At 41.0% G+C, this 18,942-nt stretch overlaps 1 protein-coding gene across 2 annotated transcripts in view; it reads right to left on the reverse strand.

Annotated features, from left to right (window-relative positions):
• The window catches only part of prmt9 (protein arginine methyltransferase 9), a 25,589-nt gene extending 6,850 nt beyond the window's left edge, over nucleotides 1-18,739 (reverse strand). For both annotated transcript variants that reach the window (XM_062516412.1, XM_062516404.1), the window contains exons 1-9: nucleotides 18,469-18,739; nucleotides 18,040-18,239; nucleotides 17,296-17,444; nucleotides 16,827-17,063; nucleotides 16,559-16,726; nucleotides 15,824-15,926; nucleotides 14,684-14,793; nucleotides 14,237-14,429; nucleotides 12,070-12,253 (exon numbers count right to left, since the gene is read on the reverse strand). In XM_062516412.1, coding sequence (XP_062372396.1) covers nucleotides 12,070-12,253; nucleotides 14,237-14,429; nucleotides 14,684-14,793; nucleotides 15,824-15,926; nucleotides 16,559-16,726; nucleotides 16,827-17,063; nucleotides 17,296-17,444; nucleotides 18,040-18,237 — 1,342 coding nt within the window. In that variant the 5' untranslated portion in view covers nucleotides 18,238-18,239; nucleotides 18,469-18,739. The remainder of the gene's footprint in view (nucleotides 1-12,069; nucleotides 12,254-14,236; nucleotides 14,430-14,683; nucleotides 14,794-15,823; nucleotides 15,927-16,558; nucleotides 16,727-16,826; nucleotides 17,064-17,295; nucleotides 17,445-18,039; nucleotides 18,240-18,468) is intronic.
• Between the last annotated feature and the right edge of the window lie 203 nt (nucleotides 18,740-18,942).

The raw sequence follows: 18,942 nt of genomic DNA on the forward strand, positions 1-18,942 counted from the left end.
GCAACGCATTGCATTTCTATAGTACTTTCCAAGCCACCCAAACTGCTTTACATACAAACAAGCATTGAAAAAACACAGACATAAAACAATAGTAATTCAACAAAGAGTATATTTTCCACAGCCTGTGCCTCACACAAATGATACAAAACCAGTCACTGGAGTACAGTGTGGAGTGGTGAAGTGACCAGAGGGTGTGGTTTCCACTCCAAGGGGCTTTTGTAGGGCTCATGGCCTGCAGTGGAGCAGGGCGTAGCATTTGGTGGTTGCTAGTAGCAGACCTCAGTGTACGTCTGCACAATTGAATTATTTTTAATCAAACTCGCGATTTGAACGTTGCATTGAGGTTTATGCCAAACATCAGTAGGCTACACCTGAAAACAGGTCAAATCACATCCGCATGTTCATGGTACAAATGCATATGAAGACAATGTTCCAATAGACAATAGAGCCTAAAGACTACCCCTTTTAATGCTTACTTATAATTATTTATTTATTTATTTATTTATTTATTTATTTATTCATTAGGAAGATCAGAGACCTTATCTGACCAGATTCAACACAACTTCCTGTAGAGGCCATGGTTATCTCCCAGCTGGACTTTTGTAATTCACTGTTAGCTGGCCTACCTGCTTGTGTAGTTACTGTAGATTGTTACAGCTGATTCAGAATCCTGCAGCATACCCTGGTCTTCAATCAGCTAAAGAGGACACATGTAACTCCTCTCCTAGTTACTCTCCACTGGCTTCCTATAGTGGCCAGAATTTAATGTAAATAGCTCACTTTGGCCTGTAGGAAACTAACTGGATCGGCTCCCTACTATCTTAATTCAATGATCAAGATGTATATCCCCAACAGCCCACTACGATCTTCTGATGAGTGTCTGTTGTGTCGACCAGCTATTCATGTGTTTCATCAGGTCCCTTTCCCCAGGTGTATCAATCAAGCACCATACAGTCTGCATTCATAATCTAGGTGCTTGATTTTATACACCTGTGGAAAGGGACCTGATAAAACCCATGAATAAACGCTAGGTCAGATTCAAGACTCTTTTCCTCAGTGGGGTGATTCCGTGTCAAATCAGGACACTTTCGGACCTCATTGTCACGGATTTTAACGAAACTTGGTATGCTGATTTAGTCATAATATGAGAAACCCTCAGAAATGAATTTGCACGTTTCTTGCATCAATATTAAGGGAGATTCAGACTAAGAAAGTTTGAATAAATTAGGGCGGGAACTATACCTTTGACTTATTGTATCTCCTTCACTGTAAGTCACACAGAAATGGTTCTTATGTCCTTTGAAAGCTCTTTTCCAGCTCTGTATTTTACATACACAGCATACAGTGCCCAAAATGAAAGGTAGCCGAGTTCTCAGATATTATCATATTAAAAATTGAATAGCAAAAAAACTTATATTCTAAAATTCTTCATTTTTTCCCTAAAGCTAGCATGACATCTCCAGAAAATTTGGTCTGTGGTTTTTGAGGCATTGCAGGTGTTGTGACCTATAAGGTGTCATCACATAGGTTCCAGTCACTAATGGGCCACTTTGACATGGAACAAACTGTATTGCAAACACAGGTGTAACTAATTCAGTTAATTAAGTTTTCAGCTACTCTGAACTTGCATTGATTCATTCAGACATAAAACATTATTTTATGCTTAGAATGGATAAAGAACATATAGAAACCAGCTACTGCAAAATAATTCATTTTAATAGGACTAATGTCTTCCTGTTCAATTCACACTTTTGACACCTTCAATTAAGTACTTTATTATAGTGGAGATCATGCACTCTTAGTAAAGGAGATACAATAAGTCAAAGTTATAGTCCCCGCCCCAATTTATTCAAACTTTCTTAGTCTGAATCTCCCTTAATATTGATGCAAGAAACGTGCAAATTCATTTCTGAGGGTTTCTCATATGACTAAATCAGCATACCAAGTTTCGTTAAAATCTGTGACGATGAGGTCCGAAAGTGTCCTGATTTGACACGGAATCACCGAGTGGTTCCTTGCTGGTGGAATGGGTTGCCCAGTGCTCTCTCTTCCCGGGATAGTCTTTGGGTCTTTCTAGAGGGGTCTAAAGCAGGGGTGCCCAAATACTTTCCCATCAAGGGCCAAAAATGATTCGGGGTGGAGAGTCGCGGGCCAAAAGTAAATGTTCAAATCGTGGACCATTAAAATGAAATGTAGGCTATGGCATATTTGTGCAAAATTAACATTCTATAAAAAGTAGCCTAGACTATTGTTTTAAGAAATACAAACAGTACTCTTTACTGTGATGGTCTTTGCACTGTGTGCTTGTAATGCAAATACTCTTTACTGTGATTGTTTGCACTGTGTACTTGTGTTAATGCAAATGCAATGTGTACAACATTAATACACATATATTAAATATAAAACAAATAGATTTGATTGAGAAATGACATTTGGACCATTCAGATTAGCTAGCTTCCGGCGTGCCTGCAGGTGAGACATGGCCATAGCCGACGCACTCCACAGTAGGCCTACATATCAGGCTACTAACGAGGGAGAATTTCCCCTGTGTAGACTACACATACAGTTAAGCCCAAAATTATTAGCCCCCCTTATGAACTCAGACATAATCCTTTGTTTATACATGAAAATGACCATTTCCAAAAATGTGCCTAGTTTACATGATTACAGAAGCGCAAAGACAGTATGCCCACAAAGTTTGATGATCAATGTTTACTCATGCTCTGATTTGTGACAAGAAAAGCAAGAATTGACATGTTATTATTAGCCCCCAGACAATAGTGTAGCCTTTCTTTGCTTCAACTGACAACAACTTCTTTGAATAGTCTTTTACTAGGTTGGCACATATCTCTTAAGCACTCTTTAGCTCCAGCTGGTCCAAACTGCATGGTTTTCTTGTATGGACTCTTGCTTTAAGCACGTGCCACAGATTCTCAATGGGGTTGAGGTCTGGTCTCTGTGTAGGCTATTCCAGCACCTTGATTTTGGTATCTTTTAGGGCGTTTTAGACCACTCTTCACTATGCTTTGGGTTATTATCATGCTGAAGGACCTGGTGGTGACCTAAGCCTAGACTAAGAGCAGGCGTCTTGATGTTATCCCTCAAAAGGTCAACATAATCTTCCTTTTTCATGATCCCATGCACCCAAACAAGGCTCCCTGTGCCTAAGACAGCAAAACAGCCCCATAACATGATGCTCCTACCACCATGCTTCACTGTGGGAACTGTATTTTTATGGTTGTAGGCCTTCCCTTTTTTCGCCAAACATAGGCAACATCCATGTGCCCAAACAGCTCCAGTTTAATGTCATCAGACCAAAGGACAGTTTTCCAAAACTCATTTTTAGCTTTTAAATGTGCATGGGCAAAGTTCAGTCTGACTTTGAAGCGCCCCTTTTGGAGTAATGGGTTTTTTCTCAGCCGATGACCTTGGAGGCCTCCACAATAAAAATCCCTCTCTACTGTCTTCCTCAAGACTTTAACCCCAGAGGTCTCAAGGTCAGCAACTATCATGTTGGCGGATGTGCAGGGTTGCTTGCTAACATCCCTGATGATTTTTCTCTCTAGATTGAGATATTTAGCATTTTCATCCACACTTAGGTTTGTTATGCACAAACTTGGAACTCTTTGTACTTTGTAATGATGCCTTGCACGGCTGTTCTACATACTGTGAAGCATCTAGAGATTACAGTATAGCCTTTCTCCATATTATAGGCCTCAATGATGTTCTTTCTGAGGTCCAGACAGATTTCCTTTATCTTCAGTATGCCTGTAAAGGCAGTCCCCTCTCAGACAGGTGTTCAAGTGCCTGTAGGCCTGTTCCTTGAAGTCTTTAGGTAAACAATCAATGCTGGTTGGGTGTTCAGGTGTTGTCTGGACATTAACTAACTGCAAAGGTGTGGCTTGAAAGGTGACAGGTTGGTCGTGTGCGTTTAAAAGCAAAAAAATCACATGGGGGCTATTAAAGGAGAATTCCGGTGTGATATTGACTTAAAGTGTGTTGAAATATGATACCGAGTGTGAGCGATTGTCTCAGAGCTGATCTCGACCTGTCAGCTGTTCTCCGAAACCCGGCGGTAGCTCAGCAATAGTAAACCAGGTTTTTAACGTTTGTGCCTCGGGCATCGAACTGCCGTGCAAATAAATCACTGTTTTACACCATTAATGAGGCTCAAAGTAGCTCCACACTTTATTGGTAGACTTCTGAGGGCCCTGACATTTAAAACGAGACATCGAGAACTTTGAAAAAGCACTGGTTGTTTACTTACATGACTGTTTATTCAGGCAGTCACTTTCGAAAGTTTACCGGTCGCAGCCATCTTGAATTTAGTCACGTGACTGATTCATGACTAGTGCACGCATAGACATAGCGATTACGTGAACCAGTCACGAATCAGTCACGTGACTAGATTCTAGATGGCTGCTACCGCTAAACTTTCGAAAGTGACTGCCTGAATAAACAGTCATGTAAGTAAACAACCAGTGCTTTTTCAAAGTTCTCGATGTCTCGTTTTAAATGTCAGGGCCCTCAGAAGTCTACCAATAAAGTGTGGAGCTACTTTGGGCCTCATTAATGGTGTAAAACAGTGATTTATTTGCACGGCAGTTCGATGCCCGAGGCACAAACGTTAAAAACCTGGTTTACTATTGCTGAGCTACCGCCGGGTTTCGGAGAACAGCTGACAGGTCGAGATCAGCTCTGAGACAATCGCTCACACTCGGTATCATATTTCAACACACTTTAAGTCAATATCACACCGGAATTCTCCTTTAATTTTGACCACTCCACTTTTCACACAATTTGAGATTGAGCATTCCTAATAATATATTAACACTCCAAAATGCACCAGATTCTACATAATAACACTGGCGAATGTTTGATTTTTAAAATTTGATCACGGATGAAAAATTTAGGGAGAATTTTAGAGTAATGTTCCAAAATTTCAGGGGGCTAATAATTTTGGGCTTAACTGTAAGTTGGCCTAAATCTGCAGTGTCCCATTAACTGCATGACAGTAGTCTTTTTACAATGTTATGTAACACGTTATCAAAATCAACTTTTGAACTAATCAACAACGCAGACCTATATGCATGCACGCACGCACACCTTTTGTTTATGCGGGTGAGAGAATAACAGCGCACACACACAAAGTTGTAGGCTAGGCTACTTGTTGTTTTGCTTTACTTTCAGTGGTTGCTGGTTATTAGCACACAATGTTAAGTTAATTCACTAACTGAGACTTCAAGGATCATGGATAGATATTTTCTTTATAATGAACGAAAACAGAAAGGAGGAGGCAGCAAACCTAGCGGAGTTATTAATATGGGCAAGGTGGCCAAAATTGGTGTGCTTGTCAAAACGCTAGCATTACAGCTTGATAATGTTAAAGCTCACGCGCTGTTTAAAGCCATACACAGGTAAACTAGATCTAGGTTAGATAAGTGTGCGTAGCCTACCATGACATCAGGAGCGTAGCCAGAGGGGTGGCTCCGGGTGGCACAGGCCACCCTTGAGATTCAATTGGCCACCCCAGGTGCCACCCCAAAATCCTAGTCTACTATTCGGCATTAACAGTCACAAAGGCGAGAAATTTCTTGATGCACTTTCAGCACACTAGTTTGAAATATCAGGGTTCAGAAATATAAGCAATCTAGCAAACATGCTTGCCGTTATGCTACATGGCTTATTGTTTTTAGCATGTGAGTTTACAATAGGCCTACAGGCTACTGCTTGCGCTAACACAAAAACATATATTTACCTATCGCATCTGCCAGTGCCCATTTATCTTATTACACACACAAAACCCAGTATTGCAATTGTAGAATCACGTAATGTAGGCACATTTTTATATCTGCCTATTCTACCTACTCAGCCGACACTGTTGTATTGTTATGTTGTATTGTAAATAGTCTACTACCCTAATGTAATATTGACATTGTGGAAAGTTTATAGCTTAGGCCAATGTTTCTTAACTGGTGGGTTGGAACCCAAAAGTGGGTTGTGGTACTGATCTGAGTGATGGGTCGCGGAGCTTGTGGCTAAAAAGAAATAAAAAATTGCCAATTTAAAATGCTACCTGATCAGATCTATCATTGGCCCGTTATTTTGATAAAATGTATTCGTAGCCTATGTCAGTCATTGCCATGGCATGGACATAGACAATGTTTATGTGACATTTCATGTTAGATATAATGTTAGGGAGCTAATTTTATAAAAGTATGCAGTAAGATAGAATGTGATTAACTTAAATTGAGGACAAAATAAGACAGTGTAGGGTGCACATGAGAGCATAAAACCATCCAAACTAAAGTGCCACTTGGAAACAACGCACCCCTGTCAAAGACAAACCTGTCGAGTACTTTGAGGTAATATCAGCAGTTAAAGACTTCACAAATGTAATGCCAAACATCTGCATTTTCCACATTAATAGGCCAGGCACTTTGCGTGTCTTATGTAGGCTACCTCACCATATTCGTTGGCCTGAATGCTAAATATATATATAGTTGGTCACAACTTTATGAACTTGTGAAATTATGGGTTCCAAAACCGGACCAGTTAAGAACCACTGGCAAAAAACATTTCACACTTCCACTTTTGCTCAAATGGCCTAATTTCTGAACGGGTTCTAAAGGCATATCTGTTATCAGTATAGTAATTAGTCATTTTCATTAAGCTTTTGATTGAATTGACATTGTTGTTTATTACAGTGCATGAAAATGCACTGTACTGTTCTTCCTAGGCTTCTTATTACAGTGCATGAAAATGCACTGTACTGTTCTTCCTCGGTCTTCTTCTTCTTCTTCTTCTTATTCTTCTTCTAACGCACGCAATTCAGCTTCAACCGTTTAACGTAGAAACTTCATTCAAACGTTGTTGCGTAGGTCTTGCTTATGCCATGCCTGCTTTGTATTTTTCAACTTTGTAACTTTTATACTTTTTAAACTATTAGTTAAAAACTATTACAATTTCCCCCATAGACTTAACATTGCTCATTATGACATCACGGCAGCAATTAGAATCTTAGGCCAGGTGGCCGGCCACCTGGGCACCAACTGTCAGTTTCTCTGGCTTTAAGCATACAGTCTCTCAGAAGACTATATATCCTGTTAACTGTTTACTCTGTCCACAACTGTTTCAAAATAAAAGTCCTCACTGCAATAATACACTATTAAATCATTTAACCATTGAAACTACTCAACTATTGAACTGTTCAACCATTCCAACTGTCAGTTATCATCCACTATGCCTCCAGTCAACTACATGAAACCTCCATGTACCTAGCAACCAACATAGCAACCATTAAAATTAAGCGTTTATGACCGTTTCCATAGCAACCAACATGATTATACTGCAGTAACTTCTTGTTTCCTGATAGTGGCCACCATGGATACCCTAGCAACAAATGTTTCAAAATAAAAGTCCTCACTAGCAAGTTAGCTAGTTAACATGGTTAGCATTGTTAGCATAGTTAGCATTTTTAGCATAACTGCAAAAAATCATCAACTAAGTTAGCTAATCAACCTGGTTAGCATTGTTAGCAAATTTAGCATTGTTAGCATAGTTAGCATTTTTAGCATTGCTGCTAGAAATCATTGGTTAAGTTAGCTAATCAACCTGGTTAGCATTGTTAGTAAAGTTAGCATTGCTAGCATAATTAGCATTTTTAGCGTAACTGCTAGAAATCATTAGCTAAGTTAGCTAATCAACATTTTAACATGAATAGAAATCATTAGTTAAGTTAGAACTGGAATGTTTCATCTTTAAACAGTCTACCTTCACACTATCAACTCTCTGTAAACTATACAACCACCATGTTTACCCTAGCTACACCTTAGTAACCATATCTACATTATCTATCTATTTCTGCATTTTCATGCACTGGTAATTCCTTGGAATTGCATTTCTAGTTCTTATTCTTCTTCTTCTAACGCAGTTAATGCAACTTCAACCGTTTAACGTAGAAACTTCATTCAAACTTTGTTGCGTAGGTCTTACTTACGCGATGTGGGCTTTATATTTTTCAACTTTGTAACTTTTATACTTTTTGAACTATTAATTAAAAACTATTCAAATTTCCCCATAGACTTAACATTGCTCATTATGACATCACGGCAGCAATTAGAATGTTACGCCAGGTGGCCAGTCCAGGTGCAGCAGCTCTCTCTCTCACACTGGCTCTCTTGAGACTACATTTTCTGTTCCCCTGTATCAACTGTATCAACATAAGTCTTCCTAATTCCATCCAACTTTCTATCCATTCATCTTCTTCAAACCATTCACTCATCCACCCATTCTAAACAGTCTGCCTATCAACATCAATTAGACGATCTACATTCAACTTTTAAACAATCTACTCTGTCTCAGGCTTTAAGCACACACTCTGGCTGTCTTAAGACTAGCCAGTTAAATTGATTACACCTGTATCTGTATCCACTACTCTCAGTAGAGAGCTGTGTCTCTCCACTCTACAAGAATATAAGGCACATTCCATCCAACTCTCTATCCATTCATCTTCTTCAGACCATTCACTCATCCACCCATTAAACTGTCTATCAACATCCATTAAACTCTCTGTCTATCAACACTAATTAGACTACATTCAACTTTTAAATTATTTACTCTGTCTCAGGCTTCAAGCATGTACACTCTTCTCTTAAGACTAGCCAGTTAAATTGATTACACCTGTATCAACTGTCAGTTTCTCTGGCTATAAGCATACAATCTCTCTGACGACTACATATCCTGTTAACTGTTTCCTCTGTCCACAACTGTTTCAAAATAAAAGTCCTCACTGCAATAATACACCATTAAATCATTTAACCATTGAAACTACTCAACTATTTAACTGTTCAACCATTCCAACTGTCAGTTATCATCAACTATGACTCCAGTCAACTACATGAAACCTCCATGTACCTAGCAACCAACATAACAACCATTAAAATTAAGCGTTTATGACCGTTTCCATAGCAACCAACATGATTATACTACAGTAACTTCTTGTTTCCTGATAGTGGCCACAATGGATACCCTTGCAACAAATGTTTCAAAATAAAAGTCCTCACTAGCAAGTTAGCTTGTTAGCATGTTTAGCATAGTTAGCATTTTTAGCATAACTACAAAAAAATCATCAACTAAGTCAGCTAATCAACCTGGTTAGCATTGTTTGCAAATTTAGCATTGTTAGCATAGTTAGCATTTTTAGCATTACTGCTAGAAATCATCGGTTAAGTTAGCTAATCAACCTGGTTAGCATTGTTAGTAAAGTTAGCATTGCTAGCATAATTAGCATTTTTAGTGTAACTGCTAGAAATCATTAGCTAAGTTAGCTAATCAACATTTTAACATGAATAGAAATTATTAGTTAAGTTAGAACTGGAATGTTTCAGCTTTAAACTGTCTACCTTCACACTATTAACTCTCTGTAAAATATGCAACCAGCATGTTTACCCTAGCTACACCTTAGTAACCATATCTACATTATCCATCTATTTTTGCATTTTCATGCACTGGTAATTCCTTGGAATTGCATTTCTAGTTATTACAGTGCATGAAAATGCACTGTACTGTTCTTCCTAGTCTTCTACTTCAACTTCTTATTATTCTTCTTCTAACGCACGCAATTCAGCTTGAACCGTTTAACGTAGAAACTTCATTCAAACTGTGTTACGTAGATCTTACTTAGGACATTGGAGGGATGTATTTTTCAACTTTGAAACTTTTATACTTTTTAAACTATTAGTTAAAAACTATTACAATTCCCCCCATAGACTTAACATTGCTCATTATGACATCACGGCAGCAATTAGAATCTTAGGCCAGGTGGCCGGCCACCTGGGCACCAACTGTCAGTTTCTCTGGCTTTAACCATACAATCTCTCTGAAGACTACATATTCTGTTCCCCTGTATCCTCTGCGCACAACAGTATCAAAATAAGTTCTCCTAATTCCATCCAACTTTATATCCATTCATCTTCTTCAAACCATTCACTCATCCACCCATTCTAAACAGTCTGCCTATCAACATCAATAAGACGCTCTACATTCAACTTTTAAACAATCTACTCTGTCTCAGGCTGGCTCTCTTAAGACTAGCCAGTTAAATTGATTACACCTGTATCTGTATCCACTACTCTCAGTAGAGAGCTGTGTCTCTCCATTCTACAAGAATATAAGGCACATTCCATCCAACATTCTATCCATTCATCTTCTTCAGACCATTCACTCATCCACCCATTAAACTGTCTATCAACATCTATTAAACAATCTGTCTATCAACATCCATTAAACTCTCTGTCTATCAACATTAATTAGACTATCTACATTCAACTTTTAAATTATTTACTCTGTCTCAGACTAGCCAGTTAAATTGATTACACCTGTATCAACTACTCTCAGAGAGCTGTATCAGTGTCTCTCTTAACAAGAATATAAGGCACATTCCATCCAACCTTCTATCCATTCATCTTCTTCAGACCATTCACTCATCCACCCATTAAACTGTCAATCAATATCTATTAAACAATCTGCCTATCAACATCCATTAAACATTCTGTCTATCAACATTAATTAGACTATCTACATACAACTTTTAAAGTATTTACTGTGGGTCCCTCTCAAGCAGCGTTTATATGTCCTCCCTCGCTCCTCGATCCTCAATGATCTACATAAAGAAAGATAGAAGAAGGGCTAGACTATCCCATTGTTGCCGCTCCATCATTCTTTATGTAGATCAGTGAGGAGCGAGAGAGGACAAGTAAACGCTATATGAGAGGCACCTTCTGTCTCAGGCTTTAAGCATACAATCTCATTAAGACTACAGATCCTGTTTCACTACTTCCTCTGTCCACAACTGTTTCAAAATAAAGGTCCTCACTGCAATAATACATTATTAAATCATTTAACCACTGAAACTACTCAACTATTGAACTGTTCAACCATTCCAACTGTCAGTTATCATCCACTATGCCTCCAGTCAACTACATGAAACCTCCATGTACCTAGCAACCAACATAGCAACCATTAAAATTAAGTGTTTATGACCGTTTCCATAGCAACCAACATGATTATACTGCAGTAGCTTCTTGTTTCCTGATAGTGGCCACCATGGATACCCTAGCAACAAATGTTTCAAAATAAAAGTCCTCACTAGCAAGTTAGCTAGTTAGCATGGTTAGCATAGTTAGCATTTTTAGCATAACTGCAAAAAATCATCAACTAAGTTAGCTAATCAACCTGGTTAGCATTGTTAGCAAATTTAGCATAGTTAGCATGTTTAGCATTACTGTTAGAAATCATCGGTTAAGTTAGCTAATCAACCTCTTTAGCATTGTTAGTAAAGTTAGCATTGCTAGCATAATAAGCATTTTTAGCGTAACTGCTAGAAATCATTAGCTAAGTTAGCTAATCAACATTTTAACATGAATAGAAATCATTAGTTAAGTTAGAACTGGAATGTTTCATCTTTAAACTGTCTACCTTCACACTATCAACTCTCTGTAAACTATGCAACCACCATGTTTACCCTAGCTACACCTTAGTAACCATATCTACATTATCTATCTATTTTTGCATTTTCATGCACTGGTAATTCCTTGGAATTGCATTTCTAGTTATAACTATTCTCCTTAATGCAGTATTACCAACTTTTAAATGGTTTAATGCAGTATTACCAACTGTTTAAATGGTTTATGTAACTATGCTATTGTTGCTATTTGTATGTCGCTTCAAACAAAAGCGTCTGCTAAATACCTTTAACATTATTTTTGCTGTCCATGAGTCAGAATCAACATATCGCTCAACAAACAAATGTAATCAGACCTGTTTTCCCGTGTAGCCTTCTGATTTTCGGCATAAACCACATTAGCTAATTAATTGATTAATCGTGCAGCTTGCAAACAGAAGTGGTCCCAAGTTAAAGCAACATTTTGAATATTGAACTGAAGCTTGACTTTCATAAATGATATCGCAAATGCAATTGCAATCCTAATATCCGTCAGATAAATGCCAGTGGGACATTTGAGGCACCTGGTGCAGCTCCGTGTGGTGTGGGCAGCGTGGGAGACTCACCCTGTGGGCCCTGGATGGGGTAGATGGCCTGCTCCCAGCACGTCTTCTCCTGAGGGGCCGTGGACAGGCTGTTCTCCTCGTCCAGGTGCAGCTGGAACCACACGGCCAGGGCGTCCAGCACGCCCTCCTGGGTCACGGTCAGACTCAGCCGGCTCACCTCCCTGGAGCACAGGCCCTCCAGCTCCTACAGCAGATCCCAGGCCACAGGGGTTACTTCACTATAGGACATCTCCTTCTGTGTAGCTACAGCATGGCCATTCTCTCTCAAAGCTTTGACAACTGTGTTCACAGTATCTGTATTACAGGAGACATCTGCCGTTTTTTCACATAGATCTCCATTTCTGGAGGTCACCGGGTACTGTGGGCACAAACCCCCTGAAATAATAGGTTTTACCTAGCTTGGGTTGCTAGTTTCAGCAGCTGCAGCTGCTCCACTGGGGGCATGTACGTGAGCCCCTATGTTATGCCCCAGAGTGCAGCGCTGCAGCTGCTCCACTGGGGGCATGTGCGTGAGCCGCTATGTTATGCCCCAGAGTGTAGCGCTGCAGCTGCTCCACTGGGGGCATTTGCGTGAGCCGCTATGTTATGCCCCAGAGTGTAGCGCTGCAGCTGCTCCACTGGGGGCATGTGCGTGAGCCCCTATGTTATGCCCCAGAGTGTAGTGCTGCAGCTGCTCCACTGGGGGCATGTACGTGAGCCCCTATGTTATGCCCCAGAGTGTAGCGCTGCAGCTGCTCCACTGGGGGCATGTGCGTGAGCCCCTATGTTATGCCCCAGAGTGTAGTGCTGCAGCTGCTCCACTGGGGGCATGTGCGAGAGCCGCTATGTCAGGGGTCGGCAATTAAGTTTGGCCTCGGGCCAGATATTTTCCAAGCCATTACATAGCGGGCCACAAGTTCACAACCAAAACAATGGCTAATTTAATTAATTAATATCGGAGGAGGTAAAAATGATAGGCGCTCTTGAAATTACAGAGCAGAGACATTCAAGCAGGCTGTAGGCTAGGTTAAATTTGTCGACTGGTCATTGGGGGCGCTATTATATGCCTGTGTCTTTAAAAAATAAAAATAAAAACCACCAGAAAAACATTGCCACGCGTTGCTGTTAGCTGTCAAAAAATGGCACTATGAAAAAATCTGAAGAGAAAAGTTAACAGCGAAAACAGGATATTTAATGATGAATGGGCAGAGAACTATTCATCCTCCCTAATTGTATTAATGCAAAGCCCACCTGATCTGTAACAACTAACGAGGGTGTCTCTGCATGCAAAGAGTACAAGACGGCACCACGAAACTAAGCATGCTAATTTTGCGTTCCTAAATAACACGCACGCTATGCTTGAAACTCGTGTTTTACTTTTCACAGTTCTATGTGCGTAAATTGCCTGTTTGATGTCAGGCCTGTTTAAAAGAAGTCGTGTTTAATTATCACCATAAGCCTATGTCCGTTGTTTGAATGACAACATGTGTTCTAGGGACTAGCTTGGAATTTGAGAACCAGCGCTGTCCACTGACTTCATTTGTTTTTGCATGTTGTGCGTTAACGCTGCACCTCGCTGCGTGCTTCTTCACTCGTATTCAGATGAAACAAATATCTAAGCATTTAGATTGCTTGAAATTCTTCTGTTCTGGAAAGTTACGTTTCAAAATAAAGAGCATGTTTGAGACTGACAGTCCGATTTTTAAAAAGTTTTTTTTTTCCATTCTCTGGTTCAAAAGATCTCACGGGCCAGATATTTTTGCTTGCGGGCCGCATCTGGCCCGCGGGCCGCCTATTGCCGACCACTGCGCTATGTTATGCCCCAGAGTGCAGTGCTGCAGCTGCTCCACTGGGGGCATGTGCGTGAGCCGCTATGTTATGCCCCAGAGTGCAGTGCTGCAGCTGCTCCACTGGGGGCATGTGCGTGAGTCCCTATGTTATGCCCCAGAGTGCAGTGCTGCAGCTGCTCCACTGGGGGCATGTGCGTGAGCCCCTATGTTATGCCCCAGAGTGTAGCGCTGCAGCTGCTCCACTGGGGGCATGTGCGTGAGCCCCTATGTTATGCCCCAGAGTGTAGCGCTGCAGCTGCTCCACTGGGGGCATGTGCGTGAGCCCCTATGTTATGCCCCAGAGTGTAGCGCTGCAGCTGCCTGGGTGCTTTAGCGGTGGGGTCAGCGGTTCACTGCACCTGAGGGTCGTTGAAGTCGATGTCCAGAGCTCTGAATGGGCTGGTGAGGGGTGTGTAGCCCCCAGGCAGGCGGCTCAGCCTCTCGGTGGTGTAGGGCTCAGTGGAGTCATCTGCATCTGCAGAGCAGCTCACGGGGCTGTGGATCTCCCCCACGGCCTCTAGATCTAGGCCTCCCACAGCAGACACACACAGCCTGCAAGCGTGCGCGCACACACACACACAGACACACACACACACACACACCATTTTAGCATCGGGGCCTGATGACCAAGATGGCCACCGAGTGACGAGACTTGACCTGAGATCCATCAACTAGTAGAATACAGTACTGGCTCACACCTGGCACAACTCACCTGTGGTGGCGCACACCTGGCACTAACTACCCCCTGCACCAACTCACCTGTGGTGGCGCACACCTGGCACTAACTACCCCCTGCACCAACTCACCTGTGGTGGCGCCGGATCTCCTGGCACTGCACAGCCATCCCAAAGACGGTGGCTCCAGCGGGAATGACACGGCCTGTCTCAGAGGGGCTCGCCGGGGGATCCTGGGAATTCTGCAGGACACATTTAGGCTCTTCAGTTACAGCATCACATTTTCTCACATTTACATTCCTGTTGACCAAGAATATGCACTATTCAATATTTAAGTTAACTATCAAATGGTAAAAGGTAGTTTACAGTAGTGCCGCAGCTCGTCTTACATCAGTCAATGCAGAGAAAAATAAATATTATCATAATGCTGCTTAAATACTTTCGGACCCTGTTAACCAAGATAGGATTTGGAAACACCTTATATTGGTTGGAAAACTATTCCTGAAAATATGTGAAAAGTGTGAATTGTGTGATACTGAATTGTGGAAATGGATTATCAGGACATCAGATTTTGGAGCTGTTGTTTGGACAGTCTTCAAAAGAGGCATTGATGATGAGACCTACAGGCAAGCTGCGCCAGGCACCTAACTGAGGCGTTCCGTTCACTAAGTGTACAGTATGCTGCAACAATAATCAATGGAGCTGGTTACGCCAGACATGATAGTGGTGCTCTGAGAGTTAAAGTCCTGTCATGCATTCCTATGCACTATTGCACTTCATCTAATTACTTGCCAATATTATCTCTACTCATTCATATTTGTCTGTCTGGTTAATGACACTTTTTCTAGGGTGTGACAAACTTTATTTTTGGCTTACAAAGTTTGAAAAAGCGAAGGTTTTAACCACTATAGTGAATCGATAGGTGAATTTACAGTTCTCCCAACTATCCACTAGATGGAGCTGTTACTCAGGCTTCTCTAGAGCTGTTCATATCTCTACTTTTGGCTCTGGGCTTATCAGTATTGTGATGGATATACTCTATTGTCAGGATAAAGTGTTCATTTTATTACTTTTTTATATATATTTATTATGACATTCTCCCATGAGTGAAGTTTCAACATGAATGAATAGGCACACATGATATTACAAATATAATTTCCCAAACTGAAAGAGACACTGGTAACCATTTTCATTTTATCAACATACACACACAGACATACAGACATACAAGTGCTTAAATCGTTGTACAAGTGCAATGTGCATAAGGTTTACCTGAGGAGGCAGAAGGAGGTGGTTCCAGGCATGAATTAAAGTCTCAATGATGCCTTCACCAAACAGCCCTGCATCTACAGTCTCAGTGACAACCAATGACACCCTATCAACAACACAGCAGTAGAACATAAGAATGACACCCTATCAACAACACAGTAGTAGAACATAAGAATGACACCCTATCAACTGAGACTATCATAACATGTGAATATGACATTTAGTCTACAGTTATACATAACTGATAAACTAGAGCTGAAGACATTTTCAGAACGGCATTAATGACATCAAACAAAGAAAACAACAACCAAAACAACTATTGCAATGGGGCATTATGAAAATATGTAAGACACCTAGAAGTGCTGAGGTATTTAAGTACACAAAAGGCTTTAGATTTGTGCATAGCTCAGTACACACAATATTGATTCATGACCCTCACTTTTACAGAATCCTTTAGCCCTCTATGTGCATGCAATCGGCTGGTAAGATTGCTAAGTAGCATTTTATAGCCATATGGCCCTATATCAAGAAAGCTGGGACCGTCTGGAAAATGATAATAGAAATACAGGGGGAGGGGTTCTTTAATTCTGGACATTTGTCAAATCTGACTACTGCAACATGCTCCAAAAAAGTTCATAAAGGGATAACTTAGAACTCGCTAGATATGTAATTCCAAGGAATTATTCTGCTCTAGAAATGGAGTTATGCATAGCTGACAATAGAACTTCTGAATCCTACCGTTTGGGAATGTCTTTGGGAATCTCCATCTCCAGAGACTTCATGTGGAGGATTTTTATTCTGCCTTCCATGTCATTGGCAGCCACCACCTCACAAGCCAGCTCATACATGGTCTTGGACAGCTCACACGCGTACACCTCGGCTGCTCCAGCCTTCTTAGCACACATCCTGAACGCAAAGGAAAATACCACGGTATCACACAAGTTGAAGCACATGTCAAGACAGCCTGGCTAGCCCCTGAAGCCAAATCAGAATAATTCAGACCAACCCTAGTATGCCAGTGCCAGCGCCGATGTCCAGCACCGTGCTACAGCCCCCACGCACTGCCTTCTGGATGGCCAGCTGGTACTTGTAGTTTCGCCCACGGTCATTGAGCATTAGGAAGTGCCACCGCTCCACAAGCCAGTTGGCCACACGGTAGAAGTTCTCTTTGGCCTCAGGGAAGTCCGGTCTCAGTTTCAGCGCTTTGTGGAAGTGGCCGGCAGCCTCATCTCTAAAGCCCATTCTGTGTCAGTGAAAACAAAGTCAATATTTCATCTTGCTGCCTTATTCACTGACTCTCATGACTTATATCCATCTCTGGAGATAAATCCTCCGATTAGCTTTATTTATTACTATTGACATTTACTCAAGATCAGGAAGTCCTCTATGGCAAACTAAGCAATATAATATATTTTGTGTATATATTTTCACATATTTTCTCCCTTTAGAGTGACGTGATATCCAATGTAAGTTACCTGAAGAGGTGCTCCCCCATACTGTTCAGGATGACCTCGTCCACAGGGAACAGCTCTAACGCTTGCTCATAGCAGTCAAAAAGATCCTGAATGCGCCCAAGTGAGTCCAGCTCCTCTGCCCATTTGAAAAGAGTAAACCTAAAAGATTCCTAAAAGACAACAGAAAATGAGGTGTTGCCAAATATTTGTGTCAATCACTAGAGATGCTGGTGGACTGGGGTGGGAGGACAGGTAAAGCATCTCATTTGGTGCCTATTATGTACACAATACTGTAAAGGTACCAGCACAATGCCAGCCTATTCAAATGAGAAAACATAATAGCATGTGATGGGTAAAGCAGGGTGGTGTGCCCAATGGAGAATCACAATATGTAGGTTGTGAAAAATATTGCCCTTGTAGCTGCCCTGTATGGCAGGTGTCCCAATGGATGAAGAAAAGGTGCTGAAGTTCATATCTTGGTGTTCTTAGGCTAAAACCAGAGCCATATAGATACATGATATAACATAAATACTATGATGCTCCTATCAGTGTGAAAATACCATGATGCCTTGATGGGCAGCGTAAGGTGTGTTACACATGAATTAAGATGTTTTACACATGAATAGGGATAGAACTATGCTAAGTGCTGTTTAGGTATTCTATGCAGACCTGCACAAAATCAGTGTACTTGTGCACTGATACCGTGCACTTCAAATCTTTGACCAAGACTGACTTTTAGACAATTTAGGTTTTTAAACACCCTACCTTTGCAAAATCTTTCAGCAGAGGTTCCAGATTAAGGACCAAGAGGTAGTGGACATACGCTGTGCCATAGTCTTGATTATAAAGGCACTGCTGAGCACTCTCCAAGGATCGCGACACCAGTTCATTCCTTGCGGAATCTTCTCTTGGAGCCCGTCGACTGCGTCTTGACCGCTTGGGACGCGTAGTTGCGTTTGGCATTCCTGCGGAGATGTGTTGTAGAAAATATCTTTGTAGCTGAGTATAATCAGCCGCATGCTAGCAATAGTTGACGAATAAATAACGATGCATGCGCGTGTTTGCACATCGACTCTAATATGACGCCAAATGACAGTTAACGCACAACAAATTCACTCACACAACACAATTACCCAGTCACCGACCAAATGCTTACAATAAAGATCGCCAGCTAAATGCAATACATGAACTTACTGTCTGTTTCTTCTTAGCTGGTTGCTTTAACGTATTTAGGTTAGCAAGAGAGCTACATGTACTAACGTTACAGAAGACAGTCGTTGCTTGTTTAAGTGATCAAACATTGTCTTTTTAAATCAGGCATGGTTTGTAAAGACTGCATGCGGACATTTGTTACGAATATATTCTGTGTATTATGAAGGAGGTTCTTCAATTCAGGTAATAAATGGCTGAAACAGCATGAGTTTTATTTGCATGCAAGCTAGCTGCAAGGATCTCTTGTCCGTGATATAAATACATCCGTAAAGAAACAAATTCAATCCGTGACTAGTTCCTACACAAGTGAATACACTGATTTCATTTCATCAGCCAACATCTCACCTGGACAATAATACAAATAGTAGTAATAATAATCATCATCATCATCATAATCAGAATAATCAGAATAATTAAGCACTTTTCAAGAATTGAGCACAATTGCTTTAGCCTATA

This window comes from Sardina pilchardus, chromosome 2 (genome assembly GCF_963854185.1).
Source record: "Sardina pilchardus chromosome 2, fSarPil1.1, whole genome shotgun sequence".
Taxonomy (NCBI): Eukaryota; Metazoa; Chordata; class Actinopteri; order Clupeiformes; family Clupeidae; genus Sardina; species Sardina pilchardus.